Source organism: Apteryx mantelli, chromosome 10 (genome assembly GCF_036417845.1).
Source record: "Apteryx mantelli isolate bAptMan1 chromosome 10, bAptMan1.hap1, whole genome shotgun sequence".
Lineage (NCBI taxonomy): Eukaryota > Metazoa > Chordata > Aves > Apterygiformes > Apterygidae > Apteryx > Apteryx mantelli.
In genome coordinates, this window is record NC_089987.1 from 30,096,482 (window position 1) to 30,120,018 (window position 23,537).

The following is a 23,537-nucleotide window of genomic DNA, read 5'->3' on the forward strand; positions in this document are numbered from 1 at the left end:
TGTAAATATTAGACCATTATGGTCAATAAATCTCAGTAACAGTGGCCAATACTTCAAATTATGTATTAGTTCAGCACACTACTTCTGGAATGAATAATATTAAAACTGTAAAGCAAACTGGTTGAGAGACTGTTGAATGTTCACCCTTTCAGTCCAGTCCTGTGCAGTTCGTATGAAGTGAGAACCTGAGCATCTCTTTTTTTTTTTTTTTTCCCCTCCCATGCATAAAGTCCTTCTCATACCATAGTTTCTGGATGCACTAACTTTAGGGAAAGCAGAATCTTACTCTTGAACAAGAGCCTAAGGGAACTTCAGGAGCTGAAGAACTCCAGTGTTGGTTGGCCAAGAACATAAGGATATCTGCTCAAAAAGCTTCACTAAACCATTTCTGATCTAAACTAATACTAGAATGAATGGAATGGATGAACAGATACCTAAGATCACCTTAAATCACATCTGAATTTGTTTACTTACTGTTTCCCATTAATTCCATCCAGGTTTTCAGAGATGTTAACCAGACGAGTTACCAATGTTTGACTTAGATTAACCTCGGTGGAATTTAGGCCACCTGTTCATGGCTTCTGAGTCCCAATTTCAGTGTATGATGTAAGTTGAATTCTCTCAAAGGTATTTCTGTCAGCTACAATAGTTTGTCTTCTAAAACATTGATGTGTTTTAGTTTCAAATATTCCATATATCTAGGGCAAATTGAAAACGCTGAACATTTATTCAGCAGGAAAATTTTGCAATTTTTTTTTTCCTCAACAGTATTCCCCCCACCCCCACCCCCCAGACAAACTTCCCATGTTTCCATTATAGATCTGAGTGACTTAACTGCATTTTGTTTATGAGAAATATTATCTGGGCAAGATCTGCACCCATACAGTCATGAAGGAACTGGAAATGCATTTAATTGGGAAAAACATCGTGTCAGAAATTAAAGGTAACTTGAAATGAGATTTTTCATTTCAGGCCCACAACATAAAAGTCAGTCTTTCTATTTTGGGAATACTACAAGTTTTATGTTAGTATTTTCTAAAAATTTTGTTTTGTTTCTTTGCAGAAAATTTCAATATTTTTACTTCTTTTTAGCGTGAAATAAAGGAAAATGTGATAGATAACGGAAGAAAAGTAAAATGCGACTTTGTCAGATAGAGAAGTCTATTTTTCAGTCTGCTATAGGTATTTGTAACATTATTTGCTTTCTATGGCTCTGTTTATTTATGCCCTTCTACTTATCTATGACATCTCAGACAACATATGCATAACAAAATCAGGGAACATTAGATTTCCAATGCATGAGTTAAAATAGTAAACTTCCGGGGCTATTTGGAACAGAAGGGGTCCAAATCAGCTTTTCTCCACCAGAAAGATCAATAATTGATAGTAACTGAAGAGTAGATAAATTTGCATCCATTACATATTATTTGCAAGTGTTTAATAATCACATTAAAGGATTTTTTGAGGAATTAAAAATGTTGCTGGTTTCTATGAATTTGTAAAAAAAAATTTATGTTCCCATTCAAACCACACTGGTTTGAGATGGGAATGTGTTTGGAACCTTGGTTTGAATTACGTAAGTTTTACTGAGCTTCAGCTTTTCTGCAAGGATGTTTCAACCATTGAGAGCACTGTTTTTTTTAAATGCTGAAAAAATGAACTGACAGCACAGCACTTTTTAAAAACTTGTATATGTATGAATAAACTTAGCTTACAAAGTAACTGCAGACAATTTATTTATATGGACAGCCTTACACAGTGTCATGGTATTTATGGGGCAAGTATCATATCATTACAGAGTGAACACTGCAAATTATTGGTTTGGCCTTCTAACCCAGAGTTCAAGATAAATAATAATTTATTTTCTTCTCTGCAGTTGATTTTTTTTTTTTCTGAAGAAAAACTCATCTTAGGTGCAGAAGCTGATTTTCAGCGAGGTGATGTTTTCACCCAATTTTCCAGCTGGCTTGACTGATTTGCAGGAAGGTCAAGTGATTAGCCCAAGGTCACAGACTGAGTCACTGACTCAGGCAGATTAGAAACAAGGATTCTGCCTACTGGAGAACTTTATTCAGGGAGATAAAGATTGTAATAAGACAGAGACATGTTTCAGCACAGAATGGGATTTTTTTTTTTTCTCCTGGTTAATATAAGTTTCACTGTCTACTGCAAAACATTTTTATAAATCCAGGATCTTCAAGCCTCTGGGCATCCTACTCTTGCTGTGGCTACTGACACCTTCCAAAAGTTCTGGTGGCTTCTGCTGAGCAATAATTAAATACATTTGGATGGCTCTGTGCTCTGATTCAGATTACAGTTGGCTTCATTTCCTGGGCCCCCATTTGCTCCAGCAAACAGGATTTTTGGTACCTTATCTTCATTAGGGCCAGTTGCAGAGCTAGATTAATTATGCTGCCCAAAGGCAGGGGGTGGTGCCCCAGAAGATACCCCACACCTGCAATGTTCACATCTGTGACACTTCTGTGGGGTGTTTTTCTTTTTTAATAAGGGATGGAAGTGCCCCACCAGATAATACTAAACCTAACTGAAATAAAGGACAAAGAGGCTGGAGTGTCTCTGGGTTTTGACTGGCAAGAGCAGACCAAAGCTTGCTTTAGATAAGCATGTTAGCTGCAGCCTTTTGGTGTTAAAGCTTACGGAAAACAAGATCCTCATCGTTTTTACAAGCCCTTTTTGCAGTGGTCCATAGTACAATTCAACCTTTCTTTAAAGTTGCAGATGTGTAGTTAAACAGCATACTGCATGCTTCTGAGAGGAGTCTTTTCATAGATATAAGAAGAAATTCTCTGATGTATGAAAGAAAAAAATTACACTTACCTTGATATATGTGATTGCGCAAAAACAGACATGTATACAAGCTCTGGGCAAGACTAGCTCAGGCACGAAACAGTGCTGGGTATTTGGTTTCAGCATACTGATAAGAATTTGTGTATCTAAAATGCAATATAAATGCCTGTGCTGTTAGTGCATGTGTTAACTTAAAAGAGGGAAATTTTAATGAGAATTTTGCTCCTGAATGGTGTGGATACAGGATATATTAAAAAATATATATTTGTGATATAGGAGATTAAGCTTTTAAAAAGATACTCATTCTTTTATAACAGTTGAAAGATTAGAGACATGGAATAAATAATCCTTTTTTTCTATTACCTCTCTAAATACATGTGAGCCATAGCTAATGTCTGAAAAGTCTTGCTGTAATTTAAATAATATTGAATATGCATGTTTTGCGTACGGAATTCAGATGTCATGAATATTTTCCGGTATTATGTAAATGCTGTAGTATGCAGTAATATCTATATGTAATATGTGCAGGGTAGTATCTATTGTGCTTTTGATGCATTCAGTAAACAGATATTTTGCAAGTGTAAATTTTAAAATGCCTGAAGATACCTGACCACTTTTGCCTTGAACAGTTTTTAAACAATAATGGACAAGCTGTATGGGACCTGCACTATAGGTCAACGTATTAACTTGGCTGCAGACATGAAATAGCAGACTTTGTAAGCATGGGTTCTATTTTGCACATTAAATGCTGTTGATCACAGAAATTAAGGCTTGCTGAATAGAAGAGAATTTTAGGGTTTAATTTTTGATATATGTTTGGATATTTAAATGCTGAATAGATATTTAGAAAGTACATTTAGGGTTGGCGTGTTAGTTGACTTGCCGTTTTTACCGGAGAACTGATAATGTTTTTTCGGTTTTGGTCATTTTATCTAAATTACATGCAATAGTAATCTACTTCACTACATTTTCTACTGTTGCACATTGCATAACTTTACCTGCATGGTAGGTGTATTTTGAGGTACACTGGATGTAGGAATTACCTTCTGGTTAATTCAGTAGACTAGGGGATATTAATTAGCTACTTTGCCACAGACTTGCTTTGCAACCATAAGATAATTATTTAAAATCTGTGCTTCAATTGATCTCTAAATTAAGGATAACCCTCTTTTTCTACCTTCATGTTTTGTCCACTTAGATTGCAAATTCTTTGCACATGAAGTGAAATTGTATCACTTATCATATATTCTTTGCTTTCCTAACAAATATACCTGAGTATATATCTTAATATATATCCAAGGACACCAGATGGTTGTGTTACCATTTAGAGGAACCTTGACAGGCTGGAGAATGGGCTGACATGAAGTTCAGCAAAAGGAAATGCAAAGTCCTGCATCGAGATGAATGCACCATGCACCAATACAGGCTAGGGGCCGATCAGCTGGAAAGCAGCTTTGCAGAGAAGGCCCTGGGGGTCCTGGTGGTCAACAGGTTGACCATGAGCAACCAGTGTGGCTCAGCATCCTGGGATGCATTGGGAAGAGTGTCGCCAGTGGGTCGAGGGATGTGTTTCTTCCCTCCTACTCAGCACTGGTGAGGCCAAACCTGGAGTGCTATATGCAGTACAAGACAGACATGGACATACTGGAGCGAGTCCAGCAAAGGGCCACAAGGATGATGAAGGGACTGGAGCATCTCTCATATGAGGAGAGGCTGAGAGATCTGGGATTTTTCATCCTGGAGAGGAGAAGGCCCTGGGGGGATCTCATCAACGCTTATAAATAACTGATGGGGGGATGTTTCTCAGTGGTATCCAGTAACAGGACAAGAGACAATGGGCACGAATGGAAATACAGGAAATTCCACTTAAGCAGAAGAAAAAACCTTTTTTTCCAGGGAGGGTGGTCAGTCATTGGAACGGGTTTCCCAGAGAGCTTGTGGAATCTCCATCCTTGGAGATATTCAAAACCTGATTGGACATAGTCCTGGGCAACCCGCTGTAGTGGACCCTACTTTGAGCAGTGGATTGGACTAGAGGATATCCAGAGGTCCCTTCCAACCTAAGCAATTCTGTGATTCTGTGATTTATATTCTGATAATAGCAAGGCTGTCTATGCATAACTGTAATATCACCCACAGAAGAAGAATCAGGATAAAAACCCATGGTGCATATCAGTAGTAGGCAGTATAGACATTGGTTGTATGGTACACTTCAGTATTTTCATTTGTCAACATTGCTGTTTCAGATACTTCAGATACACAATCTTGCCATATTTTTTTAAGGTCTAGGGTTAAAAGCTTTGACAGGACCGCATGAATCTGGTCATTATAGCATGGAGCTGACTTCAAAAATAAGGCCTGGCCAAACCTCCTGCAGCAGAACAGGGCTGACCTCTCAGCGATGCCTGGTTTGGCCTGGACCCACCAATGAGCTGTAGAAATGAGTGGGTTTCTTGTTCTGGTGGCTTTAGTTGGGAGGAAGCTTCCTTATTCTTAATATTTTTGCTTAACACAGCACTTTAATTATTCCAGTGCATTTGAAGCCTTAAGCAGAACTCTTAGCTCAAAATACAGTGTCAGCAAAGCCAGGTAGCTTTGCACTGCATTTTTATTAACACATATAAGTGATTGCCTCTCTTCTAAGACAGTGGTAATGAAAATAGGCTGCAAAGAATAAGTATTTCCAGCTCATTTTTTTTCAAAGGACTGCACACATGGGCTCAAACTATATGTGCTGACTTCAGTGGAAGCACCATTTCATCCACTTTTCCAATAATTTCTTGCATGAGGTCAGGATTTCAGTTCACTCTATTGCTTCAAAATGCCAACATAAAATCATGCAACAATGGTTACACTTAGTGTTTCAGCAAAATCCAATGTTCCCCAGCATGCTTATTTGGGTGATTTGTCTAAGATTAAGTTCTGTCAAACCTGCTTTTATTTCAACCAAGTCAGTAAGTCAGTTAATTTTGATGGCTGAAGTAATTTCCTAGTGGGGAAAAGCAAAGTCCCAGGTAAGAGTGTTAGGTACCAATTGCTCACAGGGCTTCTACTCCGAGATTCTACATTTTCACCCCAAATTCAATTGCTGCTTGTGAATACTTCCTCACCGTGCAAGTCCCCTGAAAGGTCACTTTCCTTGCAGGTATCATGTATTGGTACTTAGGACAGGTTGACTAAAATTCAGGCCAGTGAGGATAAAGCAGCTCACATTGGCGGCCTCCTGTTACTAAGGACTAGAAACTCTACCCAAAGCAAGAAGGCTGAGTTCTGCTAGGTGTGGGGGCAGCATGCTGCACTTTGGGATTCCACCCATTTGTTATAATCAAAATGAGGATGAAAACAAAGAATGTAAAAATTGAGCTTATGATACGAAATCCCTGGTCATTCTGAGTCTGCTCCCAGTCTCCTCAGATGAGGGAAGGTTTGCATTGCAGAGCTCTGCGTGCCACCTTGGTGGCAAAAAAAAAACAAAACCAAAAACCTCTTACACTCACACTGTGAGGGATCTTGGGAAACTGAGTAGGCAAAGATATTTGCATGAGAAGCGGTAGAGTAGGCGTAGCGGAAGATCATGCGGTGTGACGCGCAGACTAGGGGTGGGGGCGAAATGCAACTGTATAAAAGCTTGAGCGCAGCTCACAATAAACGCCATTTTAGCATCTCTCACATTGAGGTCTGTGCTTTGTGGCCCTGCGGCGGGAAGCTGCAGTGCACTCCCGGTGGCACCATGAGACCGAGCTAGAGCGTGGCGACACTCACACCATGTTTACCTTGCTGTGGTGGAAGAACCTAACATGTGGACACATCTTTGCTGGCAGATGCGAACATATGTCAGCTTAGGTAATGTCATTCAGGTTTGTGCTATAATTATGGCAGCAGGAGAACCTTCTGTAGGCATCTGAGTAGCTGAGGAATCCTGCTTCTGGGACTCGAACACATTGAGCAAAATTAAAGTATAAGTGGTAATATAAAAAAGAACACATTGCTTACAAATAGTTCTCAAAATATTTAGTCTTCCAGAAAATCCAAAATATTGAACCCAAGTATAGACTTTTGACCAGTATGTCATTTTTCATGAAAATGTTGCTTTTTTTTTCCTGAAAAGCAAGGTTGTTTAAGAAGTAACAGCTTTTCCTCACCATCTCCTCAAAAATCCAGCTGAATTCTATTTCTGAACAATAATACTTAATTATACTGAAAATTTGTCTTTAATACAGAAATCAACAGGCCTGCATAAGGAGTAAGTTTTTCTTCTTCTGCAGCTGAATGCCCTGGAAGACTATTCCTTAACTACTTTTCTACTGGTTACAATTTCAGATACTATGAAGAAAATCATATTTTGAAATCTTTTTTTTTTTTAATAATTCTTCTTCAGTTTCTCCGTAGGTGTTGCTGTTACTTGATAGATAAACTAATTGCACACATGACATGACATAGGTAGCAATTTGGGTTTCTAGTCCACCTTTGTGTCATTCTTGTATGTGGGCTGTTTAATTTTGAATAACATGCATCTTCGCAAACATAGGAAGGTACAAAACTGCATCCTAGTTACATAAATAACATGATACAGTGGTAAATTGATTATGAATGATCTAGCCTGGGCTGGGTTTGATGTGGTTTGTCTGGGAGTTACTGCAATGTTTCAAAACTTGTCGGACAATTCAGTTTTTTTAATATAGCCAGTCATTTTCCATAGTGATTTCTTTTCTTTTTTTCCAGATTTGTTTCCTCAAGATTTAATCCTTCAGCTGAAACTGTTGCAGTTAACTTTGCTTTTCAAGGAACTGAAAATTTGGCTGCAAATGTTAAAGAAAATGGGTCAATTTTTGCCTGGAATGTTTTTTCGCCTTTCATTAATGTGAAACCTTTCGTGTGTTTTACCTGCTCCTTAATTAAAATTGTTTTCAAAATCATTACTAAAGGTTTTGCTTTACTAAAATGTATAGTCTTTTCCTGAAAATCATGCCTATTACACATGAAAAATGCAAAATGTAGTTTTTATAGCAGCTTTGATCAACATTTCAATAATATGAAGTGATGTGTTACACAGAAAGAAAGAATGTTTTTTAACTAGTGTTGGCATTTTAAACAGGATGTTGCCCTTCAGGTGAAAAAAAAACATTTATTGGGGATAATATACTTTTTTCAGAAGCATTTCAATTATCTTCCAGATGGTGTTTTGGAAATTACTTCTCAACATTTTTTTTTAAATGGCCTCTATATATCATTATTCAAAAGCTCACTTCTATTTACCTATTTGTGGTATTGCTTTTGTCCTGGCCAATGAAAATAATTATGTACTTACAGTATTCTGTGTATTTGCAAATGGCTAAAAGAAGTCTCAGAGTCTAAAGGAAACTAATAAACTATTTTTGTTGATTGTGGCATTAACAAGACATATAATTTGATGTATAGCATTTGAGAAATACACCTTCATGCAGAAGTGTCTTCAATTAAATTCATCCAGAGTGAAGCTTTTATGTTCATTTAGATTATTGCAACTCATATTTTCACCTTTGACTACTGAGGTGTCCATCACTAGAATACTGTTTGCATGTTTCACTGCTTGCTCACTTATAATATCAAGGCTTTAAACATTACTGAAGTTTTAAATTCAACCAGTATTTGTAGTAATTGTTTTATTTTAGATTTATTCTGAACTTTTCACCAAAAAAATTGTTCCAATAGACTAGAAGCCACAACTCCTTTGTGCAAGAAACTTGGACAAAAGAGCTCAAAGATTGTAAAATGAGCTAAATTGATGTTCTGTTTGTTTTTACCTTCCAAAATCGAAAACATACTGCAATAATGACCTTTCCGACAGGAGAGGTCATTCTTCACTGCACTGCATCTGTGTTAATTTAAGGTAATCGTCACCAAGCATAACCACCCTAGGGGAAAAAAAAAGAAACACCAAACTAAAATACCAACCAGCCAACCAAACCTGGCACAGGGAAGGCTCCTGGAGCAAGGAGAGCATCCTAGAGGCAATGTTAGGGCAGTTTCTGTGCTTAAGCCAGAAACTTTACCTCTAAGTCAGGTCAAGCAGCTGGTGCTGTATTACTTGCAGTTCTGGTCTTACACTGGAGAGTTTTTCCCTGATCTCCATTACATGTAAAGATAACTGTGAACAACATGAATAGATGTGTTTTAGTACATCAGAGTGAAAGACACTTTGTCTGCATTATAAGCTGTGCAAGAAGGTTTGAGAATTTTGCATGCAAAATGAGCTTTTTCAGAAGTGTTCAGTATCTGGCTCCTCTTATGGAATCAGATTTTAAAACCAGTCAGGGGTATACCAAAAAATATATTATGCACACTTGAATATCTGAACTTGTTGGGCTCTCCTGAATTACATACCAAAACAGCCTACCAAGATAGAGTATTTCACATTTCCTGATAGTAGTAGAAGTGCAAAATGAAACAATAGCTATTTACGTGGCACATCTAAAAGACCAGCTGAGTATTGTTTACTTGGAGGTGTTGTAGGTGATATGCTATGGGGCAGAGAGGTTTGTGGTCTTAGAGCTGAGTGAACACAAACACAATTTCAGCAAAAGGAAATTAAACTTTTTTTTTTTTTTTGAACGATAGAATTAACAGTGACAGAAGCGCCAGTAAAGACTTTACAGATTTTGCACACATAGCACAAGCACTAAACCTGATTCAAATAAAATGCCAAGGCAGTTTACTCAAGAAGATGTTTCTGCTTTAGAGAAGTTCATTTTTTACCTGTTTGTAAATTAATAATGATGGAGTGTCATAAATGCTTTGAAATTGGTGACTGCAAAGCTAGAGAATATTAAGGGGCATTTGCAGCCCCTCAAACTCAGCAGTGTGAACCAAAAAAGGGTAGGAAAAGGAAGAAACAAAGAGATCTTCTTATTGTCAGAGAAAAGAATGCAAAGGAGGATAATGTAAATATCAGATTTGGTCTGGAGAAAAGTGGAACCTTGCAAGTAGTAATATAAGGTCAAAATGAGTGCAGAGCAGGGCCTTTGGTGGCTGTGATCAATGACTGTAACTACCAGCAGTGCAAAGTCCCTAATGAATGCAAGAGTGACCCTGTTTACAGAGGCTGTGGCTCAGTTTTCTAGATTAGTTATCCCTTTCTACATAGGAGGTTTTGCAGGGTTGTGTGAGATGGTTGTAAAACCTGTAGTAAGCTAAAGGTGTGTTAACCACTGAGCCTGGAGCAGGAATTCAAGAAATTTGCCACTTATGCCAGCTCAGTATATTGCCATATGGGATACTGTCAGTGCTAGCAAATTTTCAGAGGTCCATGAAATTTGTTGAAAGGTATCCTCATGCTGTAGGAAGGACTGACAATGTTCTCAGCACAAGCAGAGGTTATGCTGAGTGTCTGTCAACACTAAGGAAGGTATTTCAAAAAATGGAAGCAAAAGAGCCTTGGGGGAAACAAAACCTTTTTTTTTTTTTTCCCCAAATGAGACAAAGAATTGTGTAGCTGGACTACAGAGTAAGTCAGGAGAATATTTACCCTATGGCAAAAGTGTCAGTTCTCTGGATTGAATACACCTGAGTAAAAAGAATTCCCTCCTGTGTTGAATTATTATAACATATTCTTCTTAAATTTGTCAGTATCTTTAGAGCTTGAACATCACCTCCTGAGGAAGCAGAGCCTCTGGTATTTCAAAAGAGATGAGACAGAGATTTCTATAGGTCTGAAGAGCTACTCAAACCCTTCGACTCTTTATTTTGAACAAACAATTATATCTGTCATGTAACACTGCTTCTATAAAGAAGTTTACAGACTGATAACGTGCTAGATGTCACCTAAGAAAAGCTGAATATGCTATGTTCCCAAGTAATGATAAAAGCATTCCATAAAAAATATTATTTCCCAAATCAATTTGGGAAGTTGTAGCAGGATAAGGTTTGCTGCTGCTGTAAACTGGCTTTCTAGCACATAGATAAAGCCTTAAATATTACTAAAACCAGAATGTCTAACCTTCTGGACAACAGATACAGGCTCCACCTTGGCCTGGGAATCTCCAGTTACCCTGTTTGTGTGTAGTGGCACAGCTTCTGCGAGAGGCTGGAGAGTGGTGCTTTTCCTGTATCAAAGTAGTCATAGGGGTGGGGGGTAGAAGGTCCTTTCTTAAGCTGAAGAATGCCTCAAACACTGGTTTCCCTCTGCTAGAAAGTGTGGTCTTATCAGCAGGCTTCAAGGTGAAAGGAGGGTGCGTTGCCCCTTCCTCACATTTTGTTTTTGTATGACTGTCATCCTTTTTCTTCTGATGTTCCTCAAGGAATGGGGTCGGGGTTGGAGCTAATAGGGACATGGCTGCCAGGAAACTCGAGTTCTTGCCCAGGCTGGGGGCCTGTTGGTTTAGGCACAAAGGTGTAAGGATAATGTGTTAATTCCCTGGGCTGCTGTGTACTTCAGGAATTGAAATCTTGCTTGCTTCCATGTAGAAAATGGGTCATCAAAGAACAGTACAAATGGGAACTCAGCAAGTAAGAGGATACCTTTCACAGGCCTGTAGGCAGAAAAATTCTGCATGGGTCGATATGCTTAAAATACATGTCTTAAAGTATTTTCTGTTCCCCAGATGAAATGTGCTATGTGAGTTCAAGATATTATTGTTATGTTACATTAGAGCTCTATATAATGTACCTGATGGTAACTGTGTGCTTTACACAGACTTTTGGCAGAGGATGTTGGGGATTATTGAAGCCTTTCATCCTCTTTGAAAGCCTTAGTCTAAATGCTGAATGTCTAGCTGTGTTATGGAGAGCTTGACAAAGCACTATCATATAATAGTATTCTCTCTGTTTTAAATAATGTCATAGTTGTTGTATCTCTGCCTTGAATTTCTATATACTGTAGAATGGATTTATGGGATTCAGAGGGGTAACTGAATGATAATAACAGACTGTCTAACGTAGAAAACAGCTTTACCTGTGTCCTTCTTTCTGGTTTGATTTCAGATGTTTAGGTATTGGCCTGCCTTTTTGCAGTCGATTATAGACTTATTACATGATTTTGATAGACTATCAGACCCTGTGGCAGGGAAAAAGTTCTAAGGTTCTAGGGTGAAAAGTTCCTCTGCTAAGAGGCTGTTACATGTGCTCTGGCTTTGAGCCACAGTTATTCTTCAAAACCAGTAGTCAGGTGTTCAGTTCAGGATGACTGACCTTGTAGGATGGCACACAGTTTCTGAAGTCTAACTTTTCTGCCAGAAATTGTATGCCTTCTTAGTGGATTGTTGTTTTTAACAGAATAGTGGAGAGAACTTAATGAGGTGCCATATGTCAGGTCTGGAGTCAGATTAAAAACAAATAATTAAACTATATCCCTTCCCTATCAAAACAGATTGTGATATGTTTATGGAAGGAAACTAAATCTGACATATCATGTTTTGACAGTTTTTCAGGACAATCAGTCATACTTCAGCAGTATCATATTTAAAAGTTGCAGTTCTATTCATATGAAATACAAGTTTCAAACCATAACTAATTCATTTTTCCATAACTATATTCTATACTGGCAATAAAATCAGAGCCACGTACTTCTGGGCACATGACAGGGTTTGAAATACTTTTGTTTGTATATTGGTTTCACGTATGAAATATGATCACTCTGCTTTTGCAGGTAGCTTACAATCCACTGAATCCAGGTGAGAATGTTCTACAAAATATTTCTTGCCAAAAAATAATCACTTCCAAGTGTCCTATGTCAGTGAACGACATGCAAAGCCATCAGAAAATATAGTTTTTAATAACGAATTTTTTGACGATGTACCATATGTTGATTAACTAGCAGCTATGCTTTTAACACAATATATCAGGAAATACATGTTCAGGTAGTAAATAATGAGTTTCTGCCTATTCCCAGGTGATGACAATGGAAATTTACCTTTGTGTATCATCTCTGTTTACCTCTCCTGATGCTAGAATAGTTGTCACTTGAGGGCAGGATCATATTACTTCACCAAAATAGAAAGGGTACATACAAATGACTCAATAGATAGTTTGGTAAGCATAGATACCATCAGGAAAAACAGGGAAGTCTTTAACTAACAGACTTTGTGACCACAACACTTAAAAAAAATCTAAAAATCTCAACCAAACAACAAGAACAAACCCCAGAACAAGTACAGCCTAGTTCCTGCAAATGTGTAAACATGCCTTAGGTCTGTTTGGATGGCAGCTTGAATAACAGAACTTTTACAAGATTATCATTTCAACAGGCACATTCTTTCATTCAGATGGAACCCAGTTTATCTAAAACATTACCAATTTTTTGAGCGCTGTTATTAATCATTGGTTTGAATGTGCACGCAATTCAGTGTGAATTTTCTGAGTTTTTCAAGATATGAGCTGGCAATTGCTAAATTTAACTCCTGTACCTCTCACATCTCCCTCTAGCCAATAACTTTCTATCACTTAAAAAAATCAATTTTAACTGGCACTTCTTGTCTTCATGATCTTAGGCAGCTTGTTTTTTTGTAACAAATTATTCTTGTTTGTTTATTAAAAGTTATTCTTGGTTGTTTTATGTTTTTTTTCTTCTCATTTTTTGTCCTGTTACTTCATACAGAACTGAGGTTAGATTGTTTCCTGTTGTTATCTCCAGTCAGGACTTCCAATAGGAGCCATTCAGATTCTAAAGAAATGAGACTATACCATCTGATAAAGCAGAAGTTTTTCTAACAGAGCACATGAAATATCTGGGCCACCAATATGATAATTCCCCAAATGATTGCCATACCATAAAGTGTCTCCCTAGGTCGGATGTCTGATCTAGTCCTGGGCAGCAGGATCCTTCCATTTGCAATTAGGGCAAATACATCTTTTTATATTGTCTTAATTTATATCCACTGTTCAATAAGGATTTTGTGGTGTACATGCTGGTCCCCTTTAGCTACTTAATGGTTTACCTAGTGGTTAAGTATGAGACTAAACATAAGTTTTAGCAGCCAACATAATCCGAACAATACCAAAGAAAAAATCTGAATTCAATACCTTATTACCTTCAATACCTCACTTTACATTCTAATAGACAAAATCTATGAAATCATGTACACCACATGTACCTGTCTAATTTTTTTACATTGGACATTGCATGCCATAAGACCATGGTTTGGGTCTGTGATGAAGTGAATTCACTGAATAAGTTCTCCAGAAGTCAAATCTTCCAGCTTCACAAGCAGAGCTACCTTGAGGGAACCACAGGCTGTGAGTGCAAATGTGGATAGATGTAACAAATTGAGATGGCTTTAGGGAACACTTCTACTGGACATACAGAAGTCAGTGGGCCCTGACGGGATGCTCCTGCGAGTTCTGAGGGAGCTGGCCAGTGTCATTGTGAAGCCACTCTCAATTATCTTTGAAAGGTCATGGCAATTAGGATAATTTCCTGAGGACTAGAAGAAAGCAAATGCCACCCCTCTCTTTAAAAAGGGCAAGGAGGAGGATCTGGGGAACTACAGGCCACTCAACCTTACCTCGATCCCTGGGAAGGTGATGGAGCAACTAATCTGGGATACTATTTCCAGAAACTTGAAGGACAAGAAAGTGATCGGGAGTAGTCAGCAAGGATTTATGAAGGGGAAATCATGCTTAGCCAACCAGATAACATGGTAGGATGAGATGACTGGCTTGGTGGTTGAGGAAAGAGCAGTGGCTGTTGTTTATCTTGACTTTAGCAAGTCTTGACACTCTTCCATAACATCTTCATAGATGAGCTGATGAAGTACGAGCTAGAGAAGTGGTCCATGAGGTGGATTGAAAACTTGCTTAACTGCCAGGCTCAGAGGGTTGTGATCAAGTCCAGCTGGAGGCCAGTCACTAGTGGTGTTCCCCAAGGGTTCACAGTGGGGCCAATACTGTTTAAAATCTTCATTAATGACCTAGATGAAGGGACAGAGTGCACCCTCAGCAAGTTTGCTGACGATACAAAACTGGGAGGAGTGGCTGACACACCACAGGGCTGTGCTGCCATTCAGAGGGACCTCGACAGGCTGGAGAGATGGGAAGAGAGGAACCTCATGAAGTTCAATAAAGGGATGTGCAGAATGCACCTAGGGAAAAATAAGCCCAGGCACCAGTACACGCTGGGGGCTGACCTGCCGGAAAGCAGCTCTGCAGAGAAGGACCTGGGAGTCCTGGTGGACAACAAACTGACTGTAAGCCAGCACTGTGCCCTTGTGGCAGAGAAGGATAATAGTATCCTGGGCTGCATTAGGAAGGGTGTTGCCAGCACACTGAGGCAGGTGGTTCTTCCCCTCTCCTCAGCCCGCGCGAGGCCACACTTGGAGTACTGTGTCCAGCTCTGGGCTCCCCAGTATAAGAGAGAGATGGAGCTACTGGAGCGAGTCCAGCGAAGGGCCACTAAGACGATGAAGGGCCTGGAGCAGCTCTCATATGAGCAAAGGCTGAGAGAGCTGTGCCTGCTGAGCCGGGAGAAGACAAGACTGATGGGGCCTTCTATCAACATGCACAAATAGCTGAAGGGAGGGTGCAAAGAGGATGGGGCCAGACTCTCTTCAGTGGTGCCCAGCGATAGGACGAGAGGCAACGGGCACAAACCGAAACACAACAAGTTCTGCCTGGACATAAGGAAAAACCTTTTTTTTTACTGTGAGGGTGACTGAGCACTGGAACAGGTTGCCCAGAGAGGCTGCGGAGTCTCCAAAAAGCCGTCTGGATAGGCTCCTGGGCAATGTGCTCTAGGTGACCCTGCTTGAGTAGGGGCGTTGCGCTAGATAATCTTTAATGGTCCTTTCCAAACTCAACTGTTCTGTGATTCTGTGATGTGGCGGTTGTTGGGGGCTTTGGGGCAGGATTTCTGGGTGCTTTAGGGGTTTTGGGGGGCTGGCTGGGGGAAGGGGGGCATCTGCAGGGCCCTCAGTGCGGGAGTGGGTTTGCAGGGTGGATGGGGTGCGGGGGGGGGGTCCCATTCCAGGACTGAGTGCTGCACATGGCTATCGGTGTTGCAGGAGGTGCCACAGAGGAGGAGGAGAAGGTGTCAAGGAACTTGTAGGGAACCCCACAGAAGACATCACAGAACTCCCCAAGGGCCCCGTGTCTCACAAGACCTGCGAGCGATGCCACGTCTCAAAGAAGGAGAAGACATCAGATTGCTGGGCCAATGCTAGAGACATCCAGACCTCCGTGTGGTGCATGGGGGACCCAGGGAGATGTCAAAGGCCATGTAGGACCCACTAACACAGAAAGGATTGGCGAGCCCCATGGCTTTGAGGCAGTTGTACGCGGGGAACAGCACTTGGGGAGGACTGGTGTGGCTTTGAATCAGGTGGTACCCAGCTTGGCTGACACCCACAATCTCTGCCTGGGAGTGGAGGAAGCCTCAGGGTGCCCAGCTGTGCCTTACTGCTATCCCTCTTCTTCTTTCCCTCAGTACAATTCTCAAGTAACTTGCCATTACACTAACTGGGCCTTACTCCCAGTGACCTTAAATCACTGCTCGGTCCAGTGGTTTTAAACTTCCTCGTGAGTAACTAGCACTCTGGGGCACACCTGCCACAACAGGAACCGCCCTTGTGGGATGCCCTGCCACAGCCCTGCTCCAGGGCCGGCCTGCCTCCGCGCTCCTCCAGGCTGCGGCCACAGGGGCGAGCGCACCCTGGGGAGGAACCGGGGCCTAAAGGCAACACACAGAAAAGGGAAGCTCAGCTCCGCGCCCCAGCACACCCTGCCCCGCACAGACCCTGTCCCGCCTCCCCACCCCTCGCCCCGCACCGCCGCCTCCACGCAGCGACGGCCCCAGCGCACACGACACAGCTTCATGCCTGCGGCCACCCCAAGGGAAGCGCTTGCCTCACCGGCGCCCCGCCTCCTCGGCGCCAGGCAGCCCCGGCCCTCACCCGCCACGGCCCAGGGGAACCCACACCCCAAGCTGCCGCCATGCTGCTCCACGCAGCGCGCATGCGCCGATCGCCAAGGCAACGGAACGGCGGCGCCGGCAGCTGCTGCCGAGCACCACGCATGCGCCCGCCACGACCTGAGCGGGAGGGGCCAGGGGAGCGGGGCGGTGGAGGAAGGGCAGGAAATGGCGCCCTCGAGTGCTCACAGCGCGCTACTGCAGCCGGGGCTTGCTGCTGCCGACGGCTGCTCTCAGAGCACTACCGCAGCCCACAACACGACATGAAGCCAGCTCATCAGCTTTGCCAGGAGAGGATGGGGAAGAGTTCTTCGGGCGAGAAGCGGCACCCTAAAAGCTGCATCTTCCCACAAGGCACTGCAGAGAGTGGCAGTTCCTCGCTGGCCTGAGACAGAGGCAAGTGAGGAAAAACAGGGCCGAGAGCTGGGGCCTTAAACCCCTGTCAGAGGGGCTGTCCCCCAAAGTCAGCATCCTTCCTGCTCCCCGAGCTGAGGAGGGCAACCACCTTGTCACCACTCAGGCGTTGCCTTTCGTTACGGTCGTTATGCCATCTTGGCGTACAGAAATGAGAGACCACAGAAACAATCTGACAGGGCGATTTACACACGCCTTAGAACAAGCTGCTTACAAGCCAGCTATAGCACAAGCTTTCCTCTGCTGTGGCAAATGGGGAACTTGAAGACCTGAAGGCCTGCTCCAACTCTGGAGTCTAACGTAAAGGCAGAAGCTGTCAAAGAAAGGCAGAGCACCGTGTTTACGCTACTGTGGCTCAATGAGGCTCGAACAGGCTATGGAGAATTCACACAAGCACTTCATTTGGCACATGTAAGGATGCAGTGCCTGCAGCAGAGGGGCAATAGGCGACGTGGGGACGTCCTGCCGCACGCTCGCTCGCCGGCTGTCTCGCTCGCTGACGCAGGCGGAGCTGCTGGGAATGAGCCAGGCTCTCCGGCACTCTCAAGGGCCCCAGTGGGCAGAGCACCCTGGGATGGGAAGTGCTGCTCTTGCTCTGCTCAGAGAGCACTGTCTCGCGGAGGCGGGTGCCACCTCCTCCATGCTCTCCGGAGCCGGTAGCACAGCGTTCGAAGGGTGAATCCCGACGGTGCCTTTTCCCGTGGCGCTCTCAGGATCAGGATGGTCTGAACTGCCAGAGACCAGACGTAGGGGCTGGTGTCACTCACCACGCTTTGAAGGGCTGACATAGAAAGGAAGAGAGAAGAGATAAAACCCCTGTGTCTGCAGAGACCCCAGGCATGCCCCCTGGGCAGGGCCAAGCCCAAGCAGCCCTTGCCCTTGCCAGCAGGCAGAAGGGAGGACTAATGGGTCAGCTGGAGAAAGAGGCAGTTCACAAATGCCCCAAATGCCCCGGAAATAGTCTCCCTCTCCCGGTGCAGGGCAGCAGATTGGAGCTCGCTACCCAGGCTCTGCCCTCCTCCATGCTGGAGCTAACACCACACTGGCCCCACTCACCCTTGCAGATGTCCTGCAGCTTCTCCTCACCCTGCTCGCTCATGTGCCGTCCGACGAGCCCTAGGTGCACACAGCCCGTCGCAACCCCCGCTGTGGGCACGCAGCCCCCGGGGCAGCCAGGCCCTGCATGAGGCAGCCGGGGCTCCGGCAGCCCCGCAGCTGCTTCTCGCTGCCAGCGCAGCAGCCAGGGCTGGGGCCAAGCTGCCCTGCGACAGAGAGGGAGCCCAGCAGGGGCTGTAGCTCACCGAGGAACCTCACGGCCACCTCCCGCAAGCACTCCTGTGGGCTCTCCAAGTAGGGCAGGCTCTGCCGCAGGTATTCCTCTGCTCTGCTCCTGTCCCTCACCAGCTGCACAGAGCACAGGGGCCAGGGCTTGGTACACACCTTCACCACCCAGCCAGGCCAGTCCCTCCTGCCAGGGCCACCTGCCCTTACTTGCCGTGCCAGGACATTCGTGGCTCCTGGCCAGGAGCCATGTGGCACCAAGGTTCGGAGGGAGCAGAGGGCAGAGCGCTCCCCAGGCAGGCTGAGGTGCCATCCTGCTAGCAAGGCCCAGCTGGGCCAGGGGCTCTTTCCGCATCCTGGGGGCAGTGAGGGGACAGGGCCCTGGAGAAGAGCCTGCCGGGGCAGTGTGCTGGAGGAAGGGCAGTGCCCGTGCAGCTCCAGAGCCTGCAGCAATGGGTTGGCAGGGGGGCAAGGGTGGCAGGCCTTGTGTGGGCCAGGTCTTGGGGACTTTGGGGCTGTCCTTACCAGGCACTCGCCAATCTGCCATGTCTGTGCTGTCTCGAGCAGGTGCCTGAGCTGCTCCCACTTCAGGAGCTTAGCAGCGCTGAGGAGGGCTTCCCGAGAGGCCTGCAGAGCAGCAGAGACTGGGAGATGCCACTGCAGCCCAGGCGGGAGATCCCGCATCCCCCGCACCTTGGCAAGGCTCAGAGCCTTTGCCAGCCCGTTATGGGAAGCTGCATCTGAGCAGCGAGTTGGGCTCTGACACCCTGGGCAGAGGCGTGGGGCAACCACCATCTCAGGGCAGCAGAAGCCAGCTCGCCAAGGCCCTGGCCTAGCATGCCTGCAAGGACAGCTGGGAAGCCCCTAGGGACGCCAGTGTTGGGGCCTTGCTGGGCATACCTGGCCAACAGAAAAAACAATCCGGGCCCCACACAACCAACCAATGTGGCCACACACCTGCGCCACGCTTGGGATCTCCTCATGCGCATGGATGAGCAGTGGGAGCAGGCTGCTGTGCACGTGCTTCCTCATCTGCTCTTGCTGGCTGCCCACCACAATCGCCATCACATGCTGGAAGAGCTGGATGGAGAGCTCTCGCACACGAGCAGCCTCCTGTGGGGAAGGAAGATGGGAGGACCTCAGCAACGGCTGCTCCAAGCCCATGGTGAGCAAGGGGGGGGGTCAGCGTGGCTGCTGTGCAGATGCCTGCTTCTGCCTCTGCCTCTGCCTCTGCCCCGAGGAGCTGCGGGCCAGATCGGCCACCAGCACAAAATGGCCCCCGCCCCAAGACGTGCAACACGGCGGGTTTCTCTAACAACTTGCAGCCAGAGAGAGCCCAGCCGTGGAGGTGCCTGTGCCCAGAAGGGCTGCTCTGGCCCTGGCCGCACTCCCACCAGACACCTCCTGGCCGACTTGCAGAGGAGCTCCCCTGGCAGACGTGTGGAAGAGGAGATGGGGGCCAGCCCTCGGCATCGGCTCCTGGGCTCATCCTACCTGCTCAAGGTCCCAGAAATGGGCTGCTGCAGCGTGAGGCCCCATCCCTGGGCCACGCGCCTATGCCCCCAGAGCCACACCAACAGAGCCCCTGCCTTTCCCGCCAGCCTTACGTCATCAAAGAGTGGCCGGAGCTCCTCAGCAAGCTGCAGGCCGATGGTGCTGGCCCTCTTCCTGTCCACGAGATGGAGCACGTGGCTGAGGATGGTGAGGGCCTTGGTGCAGAAGTTGCTGTCAGCACCCTGCAGTCGCTCCATGAGTGCGGGCAGCAGGTCTTGCAGACTTCTTGCCTACATGAAACACAGAAGGCCCCTTCTGTGAAGCAAGGGATGACTGCATTGGCACGAATGCTCTGGCTGTAACACTCTGCAGCTACGGGCCGGCAGGGCAGGTGGAAGCAGCTCCCCCAGCTCTCAATTCCTGCCGCTGCCTTTCCCTCCCACTGCCTTTCCCTCCACCTCCAGCCCCAGGCCGCTGGCCTGACTTTGCCCGGCTGCCCCCTGCTCACTGTTTGCCGTCTCTCAGAGAGCGTGACAAGGCCTGCGATCACCATCTCACGCATCGCCAAGCTCTGGTTGCACAGATGCAATTGCAGGAAGCCCAGGACATCCTCGTCAATCTCCTGCTCAAAGTCCGTGCAGTTCAGCAGCTGAAAGACACGCAGCTGCAGAGTGAGCGAGCAGCAGAGCCAGCAGCACTGCCCGTGTCCTCTGAACCATCTGCAGCCTCTCACTGTTGGGCCTTTGTGAAGCGGTTGAATGTAGAGAGCTGGCGCAAAGGGTGCATGGCCTGCAAGTGGTTATGAGCGTTACACCAGCAGAAATGGCCTCTTGGCGGGAATGAGCCCAGGCTGGGGTGGCTGAGGGGAGCCCAGCTGCCGCGGGAGAGCTGCCCAGCTCCACTGACCAGCAACCTGCCCCCTGGCCCATGGGGCAGGGAGCCCAGTGTTTGCAGGCACCGCCCAGAGGCACCGCTTGCCACCAGGCCCACCTCGGTGAAGACAGCCATGGCGGCGATCTCCCGCTGTTTGTCTCTGCAGCTGAGTACCGCGACCACGTGGTCAAACACCCAGGCACACTCGTCGGCCGCGTTCATCCACAGCTCCCTGGCCGGGGAAGGGAGAAGGCGCTGTGGGCATGGAGCTGGGCAGGCAAACCTCTTTGGGCCTGCGCTGCCAACTCGAGCCGTCGTCCCGCAGGCCAGGCCCCGCGGGGCAAGGCCGCCTTTGTGCTCAGCTCCAGCAGCCGGTGGCGTTGGCTCGAGCAGCAGCGGCCTTTCCCCACCACACCTTGCGCTCAGAAACCTGCTGTCTCACCCAGTCACCCTTGTTTCGGTGAGAGAGCGGAAAAGCACCCTTGCTACACCAAAGTCGTGGCCTTCCGGCACTCTGTCTCTAGGGCAGAAACGCTGGGGCAGACGAGGATGAAGGCGGCTCTCACCTAGTCAGCAAAGTGACTCCTGTGTGGTAGGTCTCCATGCTCATAAGCATGTCCCAGCCCCCCTGCCTCTCGACGGAGTCGGCCAGATGGGCATAGTCAGCACGGCAGAGCAGAGCTTTCATGGCCTGCACTGCGCTCCTGCATGTAGAGCAAAGGCGGGTCGCACACAGAAGCCAAGCCCGGGCTCTGCGCCCACGGCAGAGACTGGGGGAGAGGGACGGAGCACCTGACGGGGCTGACTGGAGGACACTCGTCTTCCTGGCCGCACATCTGGCTGTAGTCTTGGAGGTCCTGCAGCGTGTACTCCATGCTGAAGAAGATCTGGAAGAGCACCGCTAGGTAGAGCTGGGGGAAAATTAACTGCACCGGCACTTTGCTGGAGGGCAGCCGGAGAATCTCGTTCAGGGCCCTGATTGCCTGCAGAAAACACCCAGAGACAGCTCTTGCTGCAGAGAGATCACCTAAGCCAAGGCAAGCCACGCCAAGGCAAGCCAAGGCTCCCGTTTGTAACGCCAGCAAACGAGCCTTCCTGGGCCGGAAGGAAGGCCCCCCGGCAGGCCTCGTGGACCCTGCAGGTGGTCCTGGGCTCCCGGCCCCAGGCCGGGCAGCCTGCTCTGGCCAGGCTGTGCAGCCCTGCGCAAGGCTGAGTGAGGCCTCGCCTGGAAACTCACAGTCAGCGGAAGGATGTAGCTGTCGTTCGGCATGAAGCTGGCCCGCCTGAGCAGTGGCTGGTCCCACAGCCAAAAGAGCAGCTCCTTCAGCACCTCCTCTGCAGGGCAGTGCTCGCAGACCAGCGTCCTCCACATGGCCCCGGCAACCCTGCAGGCCCAGAGCACGCTGTCAGGGGGGCTGCCTCGACCTGCAAGAGCCCCGGAGCTCCGGAGCTGTCCTCCAGGCTGGCAGGCCCCGTACCCGTCACACAGCAGGGAGGTGTTCAGCAGGCCCTCAACCACCTGATCAGGGTCCAAGCAGGCCATCTGGAAAAGGGTCCTGTTCAAGATGGCCTGGAGCGACGCCTCACTGATGCCCCTCAGCTTCTTGTGGATGCTGCTCACCACCTGTGGCACCTGGAGGGGGCACGGGTGAGAGCGGGACCGCCACGGGAGTGTAGCAATTACCCCAGGTGCCACTGAGAACTGCTTCCTTCCCATCGCTCTTTGCAGGCCTCAAAGGCTGTCGGGTGCCTGAGAGCCCTGGCCTTCACTCAGGGGGCTCAGAGCCCAGAGGGCACGAGCACAGGACAGTGCGGCTGCAAGCTGCTTACCCTGTCCAGCTCAGAGTCGGGGTCTCTCAAGACCACCTCCATCATGCGGGCAACCACCTCGGTGTCCGAGACCCTTGGGTCTGTCATGCCCTCGATGGTTGTCAGGAGGAAGTGTGTCCTCTCGGAGGGGAAGAGAAAGCTCCCAAACACCTGTGGGAGGAAAGACCCGTGGCACTGAGCACACACGCTGAGGAGCTGAGAGAGTGGCTTGCGAGAGAGCGAGCGGAGCAGCGCTGGCACAGTGCCCCCGGGAGAGCCGGGTGCGGGGCCTGTGCTAGGATGCGCTGACTGCAGCCTGGGGGCAGTGGGCAGCGAGCTGCTGGGGTGCAGGTGGATGGCTGGGGTCAGGGTGACGGTGTGCTGGCCCTACAGGGAAGCAGAGCATGCTGGTGGCCAGGACAGCTGGAGCTGCTGCTCTGCCACTGGCACAGCGCCTTTGGCTATGCCAGGCTCAGGGAGAGTGGGACACCCCTGCGCCCAAGGCCTGGGAGGCTGCCATGCCAGCCCCACTAATCAGGGATCCATTTGTTCCTGCAGGCCTCCTGCCAGCCCTGTGGCCAAGAATGCCAGCAAGGGAGGAGCTTCTCACCGTGCTCTTGTCAGTGGCGTTGCTGGGCCAGAAGGTGTTTGGGACTTCCCACTGCCACTTCATCTCTGGAGGCACTGGATTGTCAGCCGCCATCTTTCTACCTGCGCAGGAGGGGAAACAGAGCAGTCAGGAGGAATGATGGCGAGTTGGAGATGGCAGACCGAAGGCATCCAAGAGAGCTCTGTGGCTTGCAGAGAGGGGCTCTCACTACTGTGTGGGCAGCAGAGAGCCTCCTAGGGAGGACGTGGGCTTATTTCCAGGTGGCAAAGGGGAAATTGCCTATTAGGATGCAGAAAGGCAGAAGAGTTTGCTCTCTCTTCCTGCTCTGAAGCAGGACAGCAGCCCTGGGAGGCTGCTGCCACAGGCTCTCCA

General features: G+C 47.1%; 1 protein-coding gene across 1 annotated transcript; it reads right to left on the minus strand.

Annotated features, from left to right (window-relative positions):
* Nucleotides 1–17,697: 17,697 nt before the first annotated feature.
* On the minus strand, nucleotides 17,698–23,258 carry LOC136992873 (maestro heat-like repeat-containing protein family member 7). Its single transcript, XM_067302848.1, has 14 exons — nucleotides 23,166–23,258; nucleotides 22,577–22,726; nucleotides 22,225–22,379; nucleotides 21,984–22,131; nucleotides 21,539–21,729; nucleotides 21,313–21,450; nucleotides 20,864–20,978; nucleotides 20,382–20,522; nucleotides 19,987–20,163; nucleotides 19,337–19,492; nucleotides 18,905–19,006; nucleotides 18,400–18,502; nucleotides 18,155–18,214; nucleotides 17,698–17,879 (listed from the first exon to the last, which is right to left on the minus strand). Exons 1-14 carry the CDS (start codon nucleotides 23,256–23,258, stop codon nucleotides 17,698–17,700), a joined length of 1,911 nt encoding a protein of 636 aa, XP_067158949.1.
* Nucleotides 23,259–23,537: the final 279 nt, after the last annotated feature.